At 43.0% G+C, this 15,366-nt stretch overlaps 1 protein-coding gene across 1 annotated transcript; it reads left to right on the plus strand.

Annotated features, from left to right (window-relative positions):
* The first annotated feature begins 250 nt into the window (after positions 1-250).
* Positions 251-1,230, plus strand: LOC136354585 (uncharacterized). The gene is made up of 2 exons (XM_066306084.1): positions 251-368; positions 473-1,230. The coding sequence occupies exon 2, from the start codon at positions 502-504 to the stop codon at positions 1,228-1,230; it is 729 nt and encodes a 242-aa protein (XP_066162181.1). The 5' UTR covers positions 251-368; positions 473-501.
* The last annotated feature ends 14,136 nt before the right edge of the window (positions 1,231-15,366 follow it).

Genomic DNA, 15,366 nt, shown 5'->3' on the forward strand with positions numbered 1-15,366 from the left:
CAGGATTGAGTTTTTTTTTCGGGAGGGAATAGAAACAGAAAATTCCAACGGTTGGCTAGTGCTGCGTTAGGCACAGACGTGTGGGCCCCCAAGCGACGTGGGCCCACACGTCGACAACATGAGGCACTGATGGGTAAGTACACACTAACACACCCAGAAGGCGTACGTTTCTTTCCGTTTTTGCTCAAATCATCTGCTTCAAATTAACCCTCCCTCCCTCCCCTCCCTCAACCCTACCAAAATTCCCCATTTCGATCCCCTTCCCCCAAACCAAACCCTAGCAGCCGCCGCCACACACCCCTAAATCATCGCCGGCCGCCGCTTCTCGTCGTCACCACCGGCCGGCTCCGTCGCCGGCGGCAAGCCAGGTACGTGCTGACCATCTACTAAGCCTCATATCTACATGCATCCGATCATGGCTAGCTTTCCTTCCGTTTGATTGAACTGTACTGTGTGCATGTGTCTTTCTCAGCTTGCTACATCTCGACTGCTTCTCCGGCGATGGCAGCGGCGGCGAGGGAAGACATCCACCCGGCGACGATGGCGTACATCCGCCACCTCGTCGAGGTGTTCAGGACCACAAGCTTCCACGACGCCTGCTACGACCAGAACTACATGGGGAGCGACGCCGACATCTTCCGCCACCGCCCGGGGACCACCGCCGTCCCGGACGACGTCGACGCCGCGCTCGACGCCATCGAAGAGATCCTCCGCAAGGGGAGCCCCACGCTCGCCGCCGACGAGCGCCTCGACATCCTCTACAACCGAACCCTGCAGGAGGAGACGGTCGGCGCCGTCGAGGACGCCGTCGCTTCCATGGAGGCGCAGGTCGCCGGCGAACGCGACATCGTGGACGCCAAGAAGCTCCGCCTCAAGGCCGTCCGCGCCGCCGTGGCGGAGTACCGCGACGGCCTCGCCGCCCTGATGACGCCGGCGGACGGAGTAGAGGAGCAGGAGGCCACCGCCGCCGTGATGTCGCTGCTGGAGCGGCTCGACGCGGCGGAGTCGGAGGCGGCCGCGCTGGCGGCGGACGTGGACGGCTTCGACGGCTTGGTCGAGCAGCTCGCCGCCGCCAGGGAGAGGCTGGTGGAGGAGAAGGCGAGGCTCGACGCCATCCCGGTGCCGTCCGGCGATCACCGGAAAGACGACGTCATCGTCTTCCGCGCTGCCGATCGATTCAACAGGAGTGTTCGCGTGCTGCGAGAATTCGTAGCTCAGTACGATGCATGAGTGATCTCATCTAAGAGTGAAAAATAAAAGCAGCGATGACAGTGAATTGGTGATGGTGATTACATATTGTCCCTATAGTGATGAAAAAAATATGTGTATTTTTTATCCGCAAAATCAGAGACAATATTGTTGTTATATATATATATATTTTTTGAAAGGATATGCTTTTGATATGTCGTGGGGAATTTGATTTCGTTAAGAAGAAATGTTTATGTATATGTACTAGAAAAGGTGACCGTGCATTGCAACGGGAAGAACTAATGTTATGATAATGATTATCGTTTACTCTAAGAAAAGCATATTCTTTTTAGTTAATCGATGAGTTGATTTCAACGAGCCCACGAGATCTAAACCATCGATGCTCTGAATTTTCTCTCACAATATGATGTATGTGTTGCACCATAAGAAAAGAATTTGCAGGGAGTCTCTTGTAACAAAGCCCACCATGCGAAGGGCTAAGAACGCTGGTTCAAAATTCCGGGGTGGAATTTCTGAAATTTTGGGTAATTCGGAATCTTTTCAATAGGGAACTGTTTTGCTCCCTCTTTAGTTTTAGAATATTATTTTAATTTAGAAATTTTATTTAAATTTCACCAAACTTTGTTCACCATTCAAAATTTTATTTTGAACCAAAATTAATAGGAATAGGAATAGCAATAGGCAAACTGATATATTAAACCCTGGGCTTGACGATTAAGAGGTAGTTGAAGACAATGCCGATATCAGTGACACGCGTAAGTTAATCAACACAGTGGACGATTCAAATCCAATATTCTCTAATGGAAAAAAACAGTACAGAAGCATTCTCCAATGAGGAAAACATAGAACATTATAAGCAATCTCTATGAGGAAAAAATAATTAGAGAAAAAAATAGAACAGTTCAGAAGCGGTAGCAAGTAGGGGTAGCAGGCAATAGCAGAGCAGCACGTACATAGACCATATTTATGGACTCACTAACTCCCGCATCTTCTTTATCTATTGCATCGCATGTCCTCATCCATTCCTTGAAGAGAGAGAGAGATTGCATGTGAGGGGAGTGCCACCACTGCTACAAAGAAGATTTTTCCAAACGGTCCAAATCGATTTTCACATGCGGTTGCCTGACCCACATGTGAGAAAAGGTCTGCAAAAATCGCAATTTTCCCATGCGGCTAGCGTAACCGCATAAAAAAGGTGATTTTTGCATACGGTCCTCTAAGCCAACCACATAAGAAAATATTTTTTGGCGAAAAAAAATAAAGATCCAACAAAAAACCCTAGCCGTCCCACCATGCTGCGGCCGCACGCTCTCGCCGCCGTCGCTCCCGAGGGTAGGGGTGGCGGATCTGCCCGCCGACTGCTCGCACCCACCGCCGCCGCTTGCCACCATCACCTCCAGTCATCATCGTTGGCCGCTGCTGCTTGCCGGTACCACCTACCGACGCGCCCGCCTACCCGCCCGCCGTTGCGCCCTGCCGCCTCGCCAACGGATCCACGCGGATCCAGGTGAGGGACGGCCACTGCCGCCGGATCCGGGCGGGGGACGGCCGTCGCTGCACCCCTTCTGCCCCGCCGTCGTGCTCCTCTCGCCTCCACCGCCACCCACAGTCACTTGCCCCATTGCTGCTGCCCGAGGTCGAGGACGGTGGATCAACTACTACCAACGCTCCCCGCCGGCACCGCCGTCACCGCTCCCGCTGGCGCCCGCACAACCACCGCTGCCTATCGTCAGTAGCCGCCGCCACCGGTCGTCGCGGGTGCCGAGCCTGCCGCCGTCGACCCTCCCCACCGATGCCGCCGCGCCTCCCTGCTGCCGTCACCGCTCCCACCGTCACCCGCCCAACTACCATCCGCCCGTCGCGGGCGCCGAGCTCGCCGCCGGTTGCCGAGAGAGAGGAGGGGAGAGGAGGTGAGAGAGAGAGGACTGAGAAATTGAGATGGAAGAGGAGAAGTGGTGGGGACAGAAAGGACTAAGAGGAGAAGATAAAATTGCCAGTGCAAAATTTTGAAGTTTTGGAGAGGGGAAGAGGATCCTTAAGAGGCCCCCATGTTCAGAAATGTAGGGGAAGAGATTGTTTACTATGGTAATCAATTTGTAAAGACTGATATGTGCACACTTGCTCTAAAATCACATTATCCATACGGAAGCAATTAATATTAACTTAAAACCCATAGAAATTATAGCTACTTCATACATATATATATAAGAGCAATTTTACGGTTCTTGAGGAGGTACCATGAGGTACCATTTTTTCTATTGTAAATTTGGTATCTCTTGATACCTAGGTACTATGAGTTACCATGAGGTACCAAATTTTATATATAAAGGACCTCCTAAAGGACCATAGAATTGCTCTATATATAAAGTTCGTACTGAATTCATTCAAAGGTTACTGTATGTTGATGTGCCATCTATATTGAAAGGGGCGGGAACAGCAAAATTTGAAGGCAGGAATGCTGCTGAAATTTCTTGGTCCAGCCAAAGAAAAGTCACATCTGAACATGGTCCTTGTTTCTTCATATCATATGATACTTTTGTTATAAATTTTCTGAAAGGTAAAATAAATATAGTTTCTGAACAGAAAAATAATACATCATACATATGGAGCAGATACACAATCAAACAGGGCAAGTATATGCATTAGTTAGCTGCATCAACACATAAATCGCGAGAGGTTCTTGTTAACACCTAGCAAATTTTTACATTTTTACTTAATGTGAACTATATATCACTAGGAATTAAGTGCATCACCTAAATTGATACCAGTACACAACTCGTCTCATTGTGCGGTTGCGCCTGCAAATAAAGGCTAGATATCTACCATGTAATTCAGCATATCATTGTATGTTATAATAAGGATAACGTAGTAGATACATATATATATTGTACTGATGATCAGTATATGCATCAGGAAAAGAAGTTCTTAATTAAGGAAATAAACTTTGTTCTATATGCATAAATATAATTCTGGTGAATTAAACTTTATTGTCCAAGATTAATATTTATGAAGTGATATCTCACCTGTAACTAGCCATGCCTGCATATGTTTGATAGAAAAAAAATGTCTCCTATCAGCAGATGTACTGTTCAAGAATTTTTTTTTTCTAGCATGACAGGATGCAAATGAAAGATAGTATGCGTTGTGATGACTGCTGCCATTAAGTTGTCAGTGATCTGCAGATCTATTCCAACGCGCTGAAAAAATTATGGATGCAAATTCAGCAAAGCACGAAGGAAATCTTATTTGAGCAAATATTGTTTCAGGATGAATTGTATAGAGAGGATAATAAGGAATTGGAAATATTGTTTCAGGTCAAAAAGGTACTGAATAGATATGATTATATATTTTCTAGAAACTGAAGCTAGCTACTATATCATATCTTATTATTATTAGGACATCATGTTAAAAATTATAGATATCTGCCCTGGACCAAACAGGCATTAATCCATTACTATGATCTGATAGATACACCAGTTGCCTGAAAGTTAAATCAGATTTAAAGCAAGCCAATTTCCCTGCAAAATGAAGGACATCATCATGTATATATATTCACACATGTATTCTGTATGACTAAAGGCAGCAGAAATCAATTTATGCAAAATGTCGAAACGGCGCAGCCGGTTCAGCTAACACTTTAGCTTCTGGAATTGTGTGTGTAGATTCACAGTGAGCTATATATATGCCGTCGGTGTAAACCAATTCTAATCAGTTACATGCTCAAAAGCCCACTGTTCTTTATTATCAGTTCTACCACTGGTGGAGAAACCATCTTTGGTCGGTCGGTTAATTTCCACAATAGTCCCGGTTCAAATAAAAACTAGGACTAAAAATCATTTATTTAGTCCCGGTTTAAAAGTTGAGGGGTACCTTTTGATCTTTAGTCCCGGTTCAAGAAGTTGTCGGGTTCAAGACAGACCACAATTATTTTTACTTCCGGTTGGTATAAATAACCGGGACTAAAAATAGATCTTTAGTATACCAACCGGGAGTAAAGAGTACCCCGAACCGCGCGCCATCAACTCGATATTATCCGCGTGCACTCCTCTCGATCTCCTCCCCTCTCATTTACTCCTCCTCCATCCCTTCCTCTCCCCCTTCATCCCCTTCCTATCCCCTTCCCCTCCCGTTCCTCGCCTTCCCCTCTCTGAGCGGCGGCCGGGCGGGCGGTAGTGACGGCCGGGCGGGAGCGGCGGCGCACAGCGAGAGCGGCGGCCGGTCAGCTGAGCTGGTGCGGAGGCCGAGAGGACGGGGGCCAGGAGGCCGGCGGCGCCCTCCCCTTTGCTGCCGATTTTTTTTTTGAATTTGTCATTGGATTTGATCTATGATATATGTGATATTGGATCTGATCTGGGATGTATCTGAGTTGTGATGTATTTATTTTAGGATTTGTGATGTTTTTTTTGTTTGAGATTTTGTGATGTAATGTATTTGTGATCTGTGATACATTTCTTTCCAACATGTGAAGTATTTCTTTCCAAATATGTGATGCTACTTTGATTTGGGGATGATTTGGGGATATGATCGAGGATATTTTGGGAGCAGATCGATTTGAGCAAAGAAACAAAAAAACAGGGACCAACCGAGACTGCTCCCACCATAACACTAACCGGGACTAAATATGGATTTTTAGTCCCGGTTATTTCACCCGGGATTAAAGATGGGTATCTTTAGTCCTGGATTCGTAGTCCCGGTTGTATATAACCGGGACTATAGGGGGTTCCCAACTGGGAGTAAAGCCCCTTTCTCCACCAGCGTACAACACACAGGAAATATATCTATCTGGACCTCACTGTTCTTTATTATAATCATATTTTTCAAGTATTTCTAAACTTTTACTTCCTCTGAATTCTATAGAAAAATATGCAGTATTCGAAAAGATAAAAGAAATGAAGGAACAGGGAAAACCTTATTGTTTTCCTCCACTTAATTTAAACAGGCCACAAATAATAAAATAAAACGGGGACATAATTATTTATTGTGGTTCAATCACCCTCGTCGATCACATTTCGCCATCCGGCAAAAGCTCCGGCGCTGCTGCAAAAGCCAACGGTGTCGTGAAGAGAGATCGAGGTTGAAGACAATGGGCACGCAGTACTTGTAGCACGAATCTCAACGCGGGATCGTACGGTGGGGAGGAACTGACCTGGGGTGATAGTGAAACCGTAGATATATTTGTCTAGAATGAATAAAGTTAGCTAAGTCGTTAAAGTTAGCTAAATCGTAGATATATTGTTAGATATATTTGTCTAGAACGATATAAGTTCAAGTCAGAAAGGGTACGTATACAGTATACTCTCTGTTCTTATATTTTCACTGTCTATCACATGAGATGGCGTAGTTGTGAATCTTGTGATCACTTTTCCACTGCAGAAGTGAAATTGATGTTGCAAAATATTTGACAACTGTTGTAATTTGTGTTTGATGCCCATATATATATATATATACACACACACACAAACCAGGACTTCTCCTTGTGGCCGTCCAGTTTGTATTAATTCTTTGTATTCTTCTTTGACCCTTTTTAATTTTTACTTCCAGTTCCAGATATGATTCTATAGAAAGTTATATGCCAATATGCCATATTCGAAAAGATCAAACAAATTAATTCACAGAGAAACTAAAACCTTGCGGTTTTTTTTAGAAAAAAGTAAATACTGCCCAGCTTTTTATAAAAAGCATACTTAGGCCCTGTTTGATTCAGCTTAGGATTATTATAATCTAGCTTATTAAGAGTAAGCTGAAACAAACAAGTAGATTATTATAGCAGATTATTATAATCTATAAGCTAGATTATTATAATCTAATAAGCTGCTCTAGATGAGCTTTTTTCAGATTATTGAGTGGCTAAAGACCCACTACTCCTACATACTTGAGAAAAATTACCCACCTATGCCATAAACTGAACAGATTGCTGAGAGCATTATAGACCGGCGGCGGCGACAGGCGCGGTGAGTAGCTTCGGCGGTTAGACCGGTTGATCCATACAGGTCAGACCGACGGCATCCGAGCGGTCAGACCGGCAAGGCAACTTCGGTCAGACCGATCTCCGTCGATTTGAAGGGTAACTTTTATTTCCGCTAAAAGTTTTCGGTTTTTGGGTATACCAACCATTCACCCCCCTCTGGTTGGCTTAGTTCTTGTGATTCGATCCTACAAATATATTCGAAAAGATCAAACAAATTAATTCACAGGGAAACTAAAACCTTGTTGTTTTTCTCCAATTTTAAACCGATACAATATGTTTCCAGTGGTTCCCTAATTCCATGATTAGCCCTGAGATGAAAGTAAAACCACACGTAGAGGCACCATTAACGAATCACAGATAGATCGCCGGACTTGCAATTGCATGCATCAGCGTCACCTAACCGTCGTCGCATTCCACCGTCCGGCCGGCGAGATCACTCACCCGGCTGCCGCCACCGGCGCCGGCGCTGGCGGCGGCTACGACATGGCGCAGATGGAGGAGGCAACGGTCGAGAAACTGACGTTTGCCAGCCTAGCTGGTGCAGAAACTGCAAAGGCAACGGTCGACAAATTACGCGTAGCACGAATCTCAAAGCGGGATCGTACGACCGCGCGCTAACCTAGCTCTAGCTGGCCTCACCACTGACACTCTGACAGTAACAGCTCCCTCTCCTCGCTTTCCATGTCGGCTTTAAATTAAATGGCCCTGAGCTCCATTGATCCCCATTCCCCGAATCCCTAGCCACCCATCTCGCCGCGCGCCGCCACCACCGCCGTCAGCCGCTGCTAACTAGGTCGGATCGATCTCGATGGCAGCGCCCGTGCTGGTCGTGGTTCGCCTGAACGCGGCGGCGGTCGACCCGGCGACGGTTGTATACCTCCGCGACCTCGTCGGGGCTCTCAATGGGAAGACTTTCCAGCTCGCCTGCGACAGCCAGATCGCCGCCGCCGCTGCTGCCGACAACGACGCCGGCATGTTCCGCCTCCGCCCGGAGCCGTCCCTGCTCGCCGGCGTCCCCGACAACGTCGCCTCCGCCATCAACGCGCTGGAGAAGCTCCTCCGCAAGGGGAGCCCTGCGCTGGCGGCGTACGAGCGCCACGCGACCTTCCTGAGGCGCGCGCGGCAGGAGGAGGCCGTCGGCGCCGCCCTGGCCGACGTGGTCGCCGTCAACAACCTCATCAACGACCTCCAGGACGCCCTGGATGCCAGGAGGGTCCAGCTGGTGGTCGCGCAGAGCACCAAGTCGCAGATCTTTGCCGAGATCACCGCCGCCGCTCGCTCGCCAGCGGTGATCACCGAGGAGAGCCGCTCATGGGCCGCCGCTGAGCTGGCGGCGCTGCTCCCGAGACTGAGACAGGCGCAGGAGAGGGAGACGGAGGTGGAGATGGCGATGGCGAGGATGATGCCGTCTTTCCTCGTGATGTTCTGGCACCTCGAGATCGCCAAGGCCCGAGCGGAAGCCGCCGACGCGGCGCTCGATGCCATCCCCGAAATGCCCAGCAACTGGATGGATGACTTTCAGGTCGTCCGTGACGGGGCAATGCGTTTCGAAGAGAGTGTGGACGTGCTTCGCGAGTACATGGCGTAGCCAGGCCGGATCTAGATTAAATTGTATCGCTGCTCGTTTGTCGATTTTTTGCCGCTATAGTTATCTTGAGTTTGATAAATGTGTGAAACAAAATTCGTGGATGAATAATAATAGTTGTCTCTTCAAAAATAAGCCATTTCTAGTACACAAAGAAGAGAACGAAGTTTCAACTGCAAGATCAAAACTGATTAGATCATCATAGGTGGTACGTCTAAACTGATTTTGAAATGATTTAATTTTACAAGTTCGGATGGTGAGAGATATAATATTGGCAACCTTTTATACACCCTCTACTTAATTAGCAAATACTACTGAAGAACTGATCTTTACTCGAATAGCAAAAATCACATTTGTCCCGATTCGAATAGGAATCAAGACTAAAGAATATTTTTTAGCCCTGGGTCAAACACCCAACGGTACTTTATGTTCTTTAGTCCCGAGACTAAAGATTATTTTTAGCCACGGTTCAATAGTTGACAGGTCGTATTAGGCCCAACTATCTCTAGTACCGATGGGTAGCATTAACCTATAGTAGAGATATCTTTAGTCCCGGTTGGTGTTACCAACCCGGACTAAAGATGACTCCACAGTTAGTTTAATAAAAAACATCTCTATTCTAAGTTAGATGTGTGTATGTAGTATGTGGGATGGTAATGCACGTGAGAGCCAAGGTAACAGATCTAGTACTTTTTTTTTTGAGTTCGAATCCCACATCCTACACATTTTCTTGTGTTGGTACGCATCTTTAATCCTAAATTGAGAGCCCCGGTTACACAACCGGGACTACTAAGGGTTTCCAACCAGGGCTAAAAATCACTTCCCCATCTATGAGATGAGACTATAATCATGTGTGGATGAAATAATGATTAATTAATACCTACTAGTAGATACATGGACACCTAACGGAAAACGGTGTTACAATATCATTTTGAAACGGAGGGAGTATCATATTTCTTTCACACATGTCACCGTGTGTCGAGTATCTAAAATACGTCGTTGTCACTAGCGCATGCTCTCAGTCATTAAAATGGCCATCCCATTAATAATCTAGGTTTACTCACACATACATATATCGATCAGATCAGTCCAAACATCGTGCAGAATACCGATAGTATGAATTGAACATCACCATATATAATCCCGTTAGTTTCCTACACATGAATATCAGTATGCTTTGTTTCTGAGGTTCTTGTCCTCATTTCAGAAAATGGAACCTGTTGCCTTATCTTGTACTCCGTACACCTTAATACCTTATACGATGGATAGTGCTCTAGTACTAAATAGTACATGTTATCTTAATAGATCCAATACTACCATTGAACTTCTCCACAACGTAGTTAAGAACATAACACTAGCAGAAAAATGATTTCGGCGGGTGTCCTTCCTCTTAATTTCACACCCTACTATGAAAAAGCCAATCACCATGCGGCCAATAAATAGATTTTAGCAGGTGTCCAACCATGTCACCTGCGGCTCTTTAAAAATATAGTATTTTCAAAGGAGGGTAGCTAGCCGACTGCCTGCGAAAATCAATTTTCATAGGTGAGGCTCCTAAGGCAGCCACCTGCAAAAATCGATTTTCACAATTACTTTTTGTCAAAAAAATAGATGGGGCGTGGGGGTTGAGGATGTGACCGGCATCCAATAGTTTGTCTTTTGAGGAGGAAGTGACTGTATTCCTCGCGAAAATCGATGGTAGTGGATGCCATTGAAAACTTGAAGTAATTGCTAAAGGAAGACGAAATGACAATACCGCCGTGAGCATTTAAGAGTGCACGACCTAAAAAATGTTGTCTACATGGGTGGTCATCGTCATACGACTGTCCGCGTAAATATATACATATTTTCTAGGTGGCGGTACAAGGCAACCATCTACGCATGTCTTATTATTATGGGCGACCACTTAGGGCTGCTGTCCAAATAAATTGAAATGATTCTTTTGAGCCAGTTAGCAGCCGCCATTTGCATTCTTATCTGCTGTTTGGTTCATAGCCACACTTTGTCATCACTTGCCAACAAAAATAGCTACACTTTGCCAAAGGGAAGATGATCAAATTCTTAGCCACTACAGCTTACTAAGCCTAAGGAAATCTTGCCTCACTTTTTTAGTCATTAACATGTGGGACCCAATTTGTTCGAAGAGAATCTTGCCACACTGTGGCTACAACCAAACACCCACCAAGCTTATTAAATTTGCCTAACCTTAGACGTGGCAAACTGTGGCTTGCAAGCAAACACCTACCAAGCATGAACGCGTCTACACAAAATCATTTATCTACTAGTGGTTCATGCTCTGTGACTGTGTTAGTCATGGCAATGTCCTAATCTCTATCTGTTTCTAATTACTACAAGAATACGGGATTTTGTCAAGTTTACACATTTTCTTAGCAGTCAAAACTAACCGCCAAGTATACACATTTTTTTGTTGAGGGTTATGTACGACCGCCAAGGTATATGAAGCTTTTCTTGTGAGTTGCCCTAATCGACGAGTAAAACTCTATTTTTATTGGCGGTTGTAAGCAAAACCTCCAAGGAAAGTAAGAAATGAACGGAATTTTCTTGTCGGTCGATCTGACCGCCAATAAACGTTTTATTGACGGTTAGCGAGCATGAAATTTGAATTTCCACTTGCCCTCTATACTTGATGGTTATTTCTTGACGGTTGGCCGACAAGATATAAAACCTTTGGTAGTTTTTATTCTATCCTTGGCATTTTTGGCCACCAAGAATTCCCGATTCTTGTAACGACAGGGACCCACTGTACAATTAATTATATTTGGAGGGTAATAAACATCGAACTAGTTAATTTGGTGTTAACTGTCTATTAATTAAAAATCATAAACTAAAACAATATAATCACTCGAGTCTCTCTACGCCATGAAGGCCCCAAGAGTCCAAGATAGAAGGGTTCAAAGGCGTTGCTGCATGTGCCCGAGGATGTACCGTTCAGTCCTCTGATCAAGGCTAAGAACGTGCCCTCGACCATTTTATTTGTTCGATGAATGAATAAATGTTTATGTATATACATGTGTAGATTTCTTTTATTCCTTTCATCTTATGCGTATTTTTTTTACTTCCTTTCTCCCACGGTAGAAGGGATTATACCTACTTTTTCTTAAAAAAAAGCTAAGTAGCAAAAGTGCATATCATTTTACAAAGACTGATAGGCAAGAAAATAAAGTAGCATTATAAGATAATAGGTGGGGGAATAAGGTGGGTAGGTAAGGAAGAAAATAATATAAAGGTTGGTAAGTAGAATATAAAGGATTATCTCGGGTTCCAAAATCCCTTATATTTTTACGGAAAAACTAAAAAACAAAATATCTTATATTATGAGAGACGGAGGAAATATTCATGCACTCTTCTATGTAAAGAGGAACGGAAAAAATACTATTCATATATTGTCAGGGAGTAAACTAGTTTTTCTGAAAAAAATGGAAAACTACTTAATATAAATAGACTTGTTCGTAGAAGATCACTAACTAGATAGATGAGTTGTTTGTAAAAAAAAAAATTAACCGATTGATGTCTGGGAGGTGAATTTCCCATATGGGATATATGCAACAGGTAGTAAATCTTTTACTGTGTGTATGCAGCCAATATATAACTTGTAGTAAATATTTTACTAGTGTGCTGAGAGTGGGATTGTAGGAACGTGGACAACTGGGTAGTGGGGGAAGAGGGAAACGGAAAACAAGAAAAACAAGGAGAGAGAGCAAAAACCAGAAAACCAACAAAGGGGGAGGAGCAGTACTCATTAAGACTTGTTTGTTAGCTAGGGGCTCTAGCTGTTTGGCAGACTGGAGCTGTAGTCCAAACAAATAGTTTAGCTACATCTAAAAAGAAAGTGGAGTGGACTAAGTGAAACGGGGTTAATTAGGGTCTCTCTAAAATTTCACTCCATGTTCTATTCCTGGATACTCCTGGAGTGGGATTGACGAGTTGAAGCTTTATCAAAACAGGGTCTAAGTAGTATAATCAATATATCTATTTCTATTATATACTAAAAGTCCATTAAACTTCCTGCAAACGTCCTCAAGCCGCCACGTGAGACTCTTACAAACGCTCCTAAGCCGCCACATGGCATTCTAATAAACCGGTGGACCCAATATTTCTAAAATAATAATAAATCGCTAGACCTACTATTTTCAACTATTATATTTATCTTTAAAAAAAAAAATCCCACAACCCACCTCTTCTCCCATAGGCCCACCCTCTTAGACGTGCGTACGTACGTATACATACATACTCTAAATAGTCGTCGTCACGAGGCGGCGGTGGCAGCACCGCACGGCGCGGGTCAGAGGGTAGGGACGAGCGCGGACACGACGAGGCCGAGCATGCCGAGCTGGGACAGAACACCGCCGGCGGCGATGGTCCAGAGGCGGCCGGCGAAGGAATCAGCCGTGCCGGTGAAGTTGGTGATGAGGTTCGAGGCCTCCACCAGCGGTAGGTCCAGCTGCTGTGTCAGGTACGTGATCATGTTCGTGTTGAAGCCGGCCGTGGCGAACCTATCACACACATCGTTCGCTACATTGGCAGAGTAGTGTGTATTTTTTATTATACTTGAAATTTTATATATGTAAATCATAGATACATAGATTTATCTAGATTAATATGTCCAACATCCATGATTACGTGATGAGGTAAGATGAATAATCTGGTTAGTTGGACTGTGCACAATATGCTAGGTTATCTAAATATCCAATGGTTAGAAATGATGGACTACCGAATTAAGTAAAAATTGAGAGTCATATATTTTGTTTTTTCTCGTAACTTCTACTATTTTTTTTTCTAATTTGTATCCTATACTGTACACATATTTATAATTTCCTATGAGGAATTATCCATAGCTATGACCGATTGATGTATGCCATCAAATAATAAAGTTATTATATTTTTTTTCTACATAAATCAGTAGAACCATTAATTATATATGGTTGTATATGTAACGTCTTTTATAACTTAGGCCATATTTGGTTAATGGGGCTAATCCATTAGTCCTTCCATTTTAGTCCCTAAGAATCCAAACAGGGTGACTAAAAGTGTATATTGGAACTAAAATCCATTAATCCCTCTTAAAGATACTTATAGGGACTAGAGTGACAGCCACTTTCTTCTTTCTCGCTTAGAGCACATGCCTTTAGTCTTTTTTAAGTCCTTGGATCCAAACAGCAGTGGACTAAACTTTTTAGTCTAAGAACTAAATGATCCCAATAGGCCTAAGTTTTTTCTCTTTCCATATGAAACTTCAAGAGTCATGTCTTAGGTACCATAAGTTACCAACCCCAATCTTCAATAGGTAATTTTATAAATAAAAATTAAATTCATTTTGTAATGCTGATGAAGAAAACTCATGAAAAACAATCACAGTTTTGAAACATTGCAAATATTATTTCGCTGGTATACCGTCGCTATAAGTTTCTCAAATTCATCCTACGTACGGTACATGCTCGCGCGAATGCGCGGGCTACCTCCCTAGTTGATTAAATACTCCTATGATAGAATTGGCATTACTCAGAAGGCTGAACGTACTACATATAATTATCACAAAGAAATGCTTAGCAACAAATGTGTTCAGCCATGCTAGCCATTTTAACTTGTACATGAAAACAATCATGGAAAATAAATGCCTTGGTGAGAATCATAGGCACAACCCTGTAAAATCAAGTCGAAAAACCTTTACATATTCCCATCACATGGAGTGCATCACAGATTTCAATTTCAAGAACTAATGCTAAGGAGCTCGGGAATTGCAAACAGGATACCTGTATAATTCCTAAACAAAAAACTTGCAGAACACATATCTAATTGGACGTGACTACACAGCAAGTGGTAGCTACCAGCTACCACTCCATCTATAAGAGGCACTATCCACCTATATTTCATATACAATTTTCTCTTAAACTACTCATCCGATCTACGATCCGATTATACCGTTGTGTTCGTAATAACTAAATCTTTATAACAAGATCTCACATGATTATATTTTGATGAAAAATAATAAATTACTTTCATAATATATCTTAATTACTTTTAGATTTCACTAAATTACTTCTTAGACATATAAAAGTAATTCAATAAAGCCTAAAAGTAATTTACATATATTATAGAAGTAACTTATAACAAAAATAAAGTAATTTTAATTAATATATTTTTTCATTGGACGTGACTACACAGCTAGTGGTAGCTAGTTTGTATTCCATATAGTATCTCCTTTCAACTTGAACCATGCAAAAGTTACTTCCAATTAACATTGAAGTTACTTTTAAAAATTGTTAAACTTACGTGTGTTGATCTGTGCTGATTAAATTTAATTTCTAGATAAAGTCATATTTTTATCCCTACAACGAATTTACTTCTAATATCGTGACAAAGTTACTTACGTTTTGTTTTAAGTTACTTTTATAATATATGTAAATTACTTTTAGACTTTATTGAATTTACTTTTATATGTCTAAGAAGTAATTTAGTGAAATCTAGAAGTAACTTATATATATATAATAAAAGTAACTTACGTATATAATAAAAGTAATTTACAAATATAAATATTTTTTTCATCGTAATATAATCATGTAAGATCTTGTTGTGAAGATTTAAT

This window comes from Oryza sativa, chromosome 12 (genome assembly GCF_034140825.1).
Source record: "Oryza sativa Japonica Group chromosome 12, ASM3414082v1".
Lineage (NCBI taxonomy): Eukaryota > Viridiplantae > Streptophyta > Magnoliopsida > Poales > Poaceae > Oryza > Oryza sativa.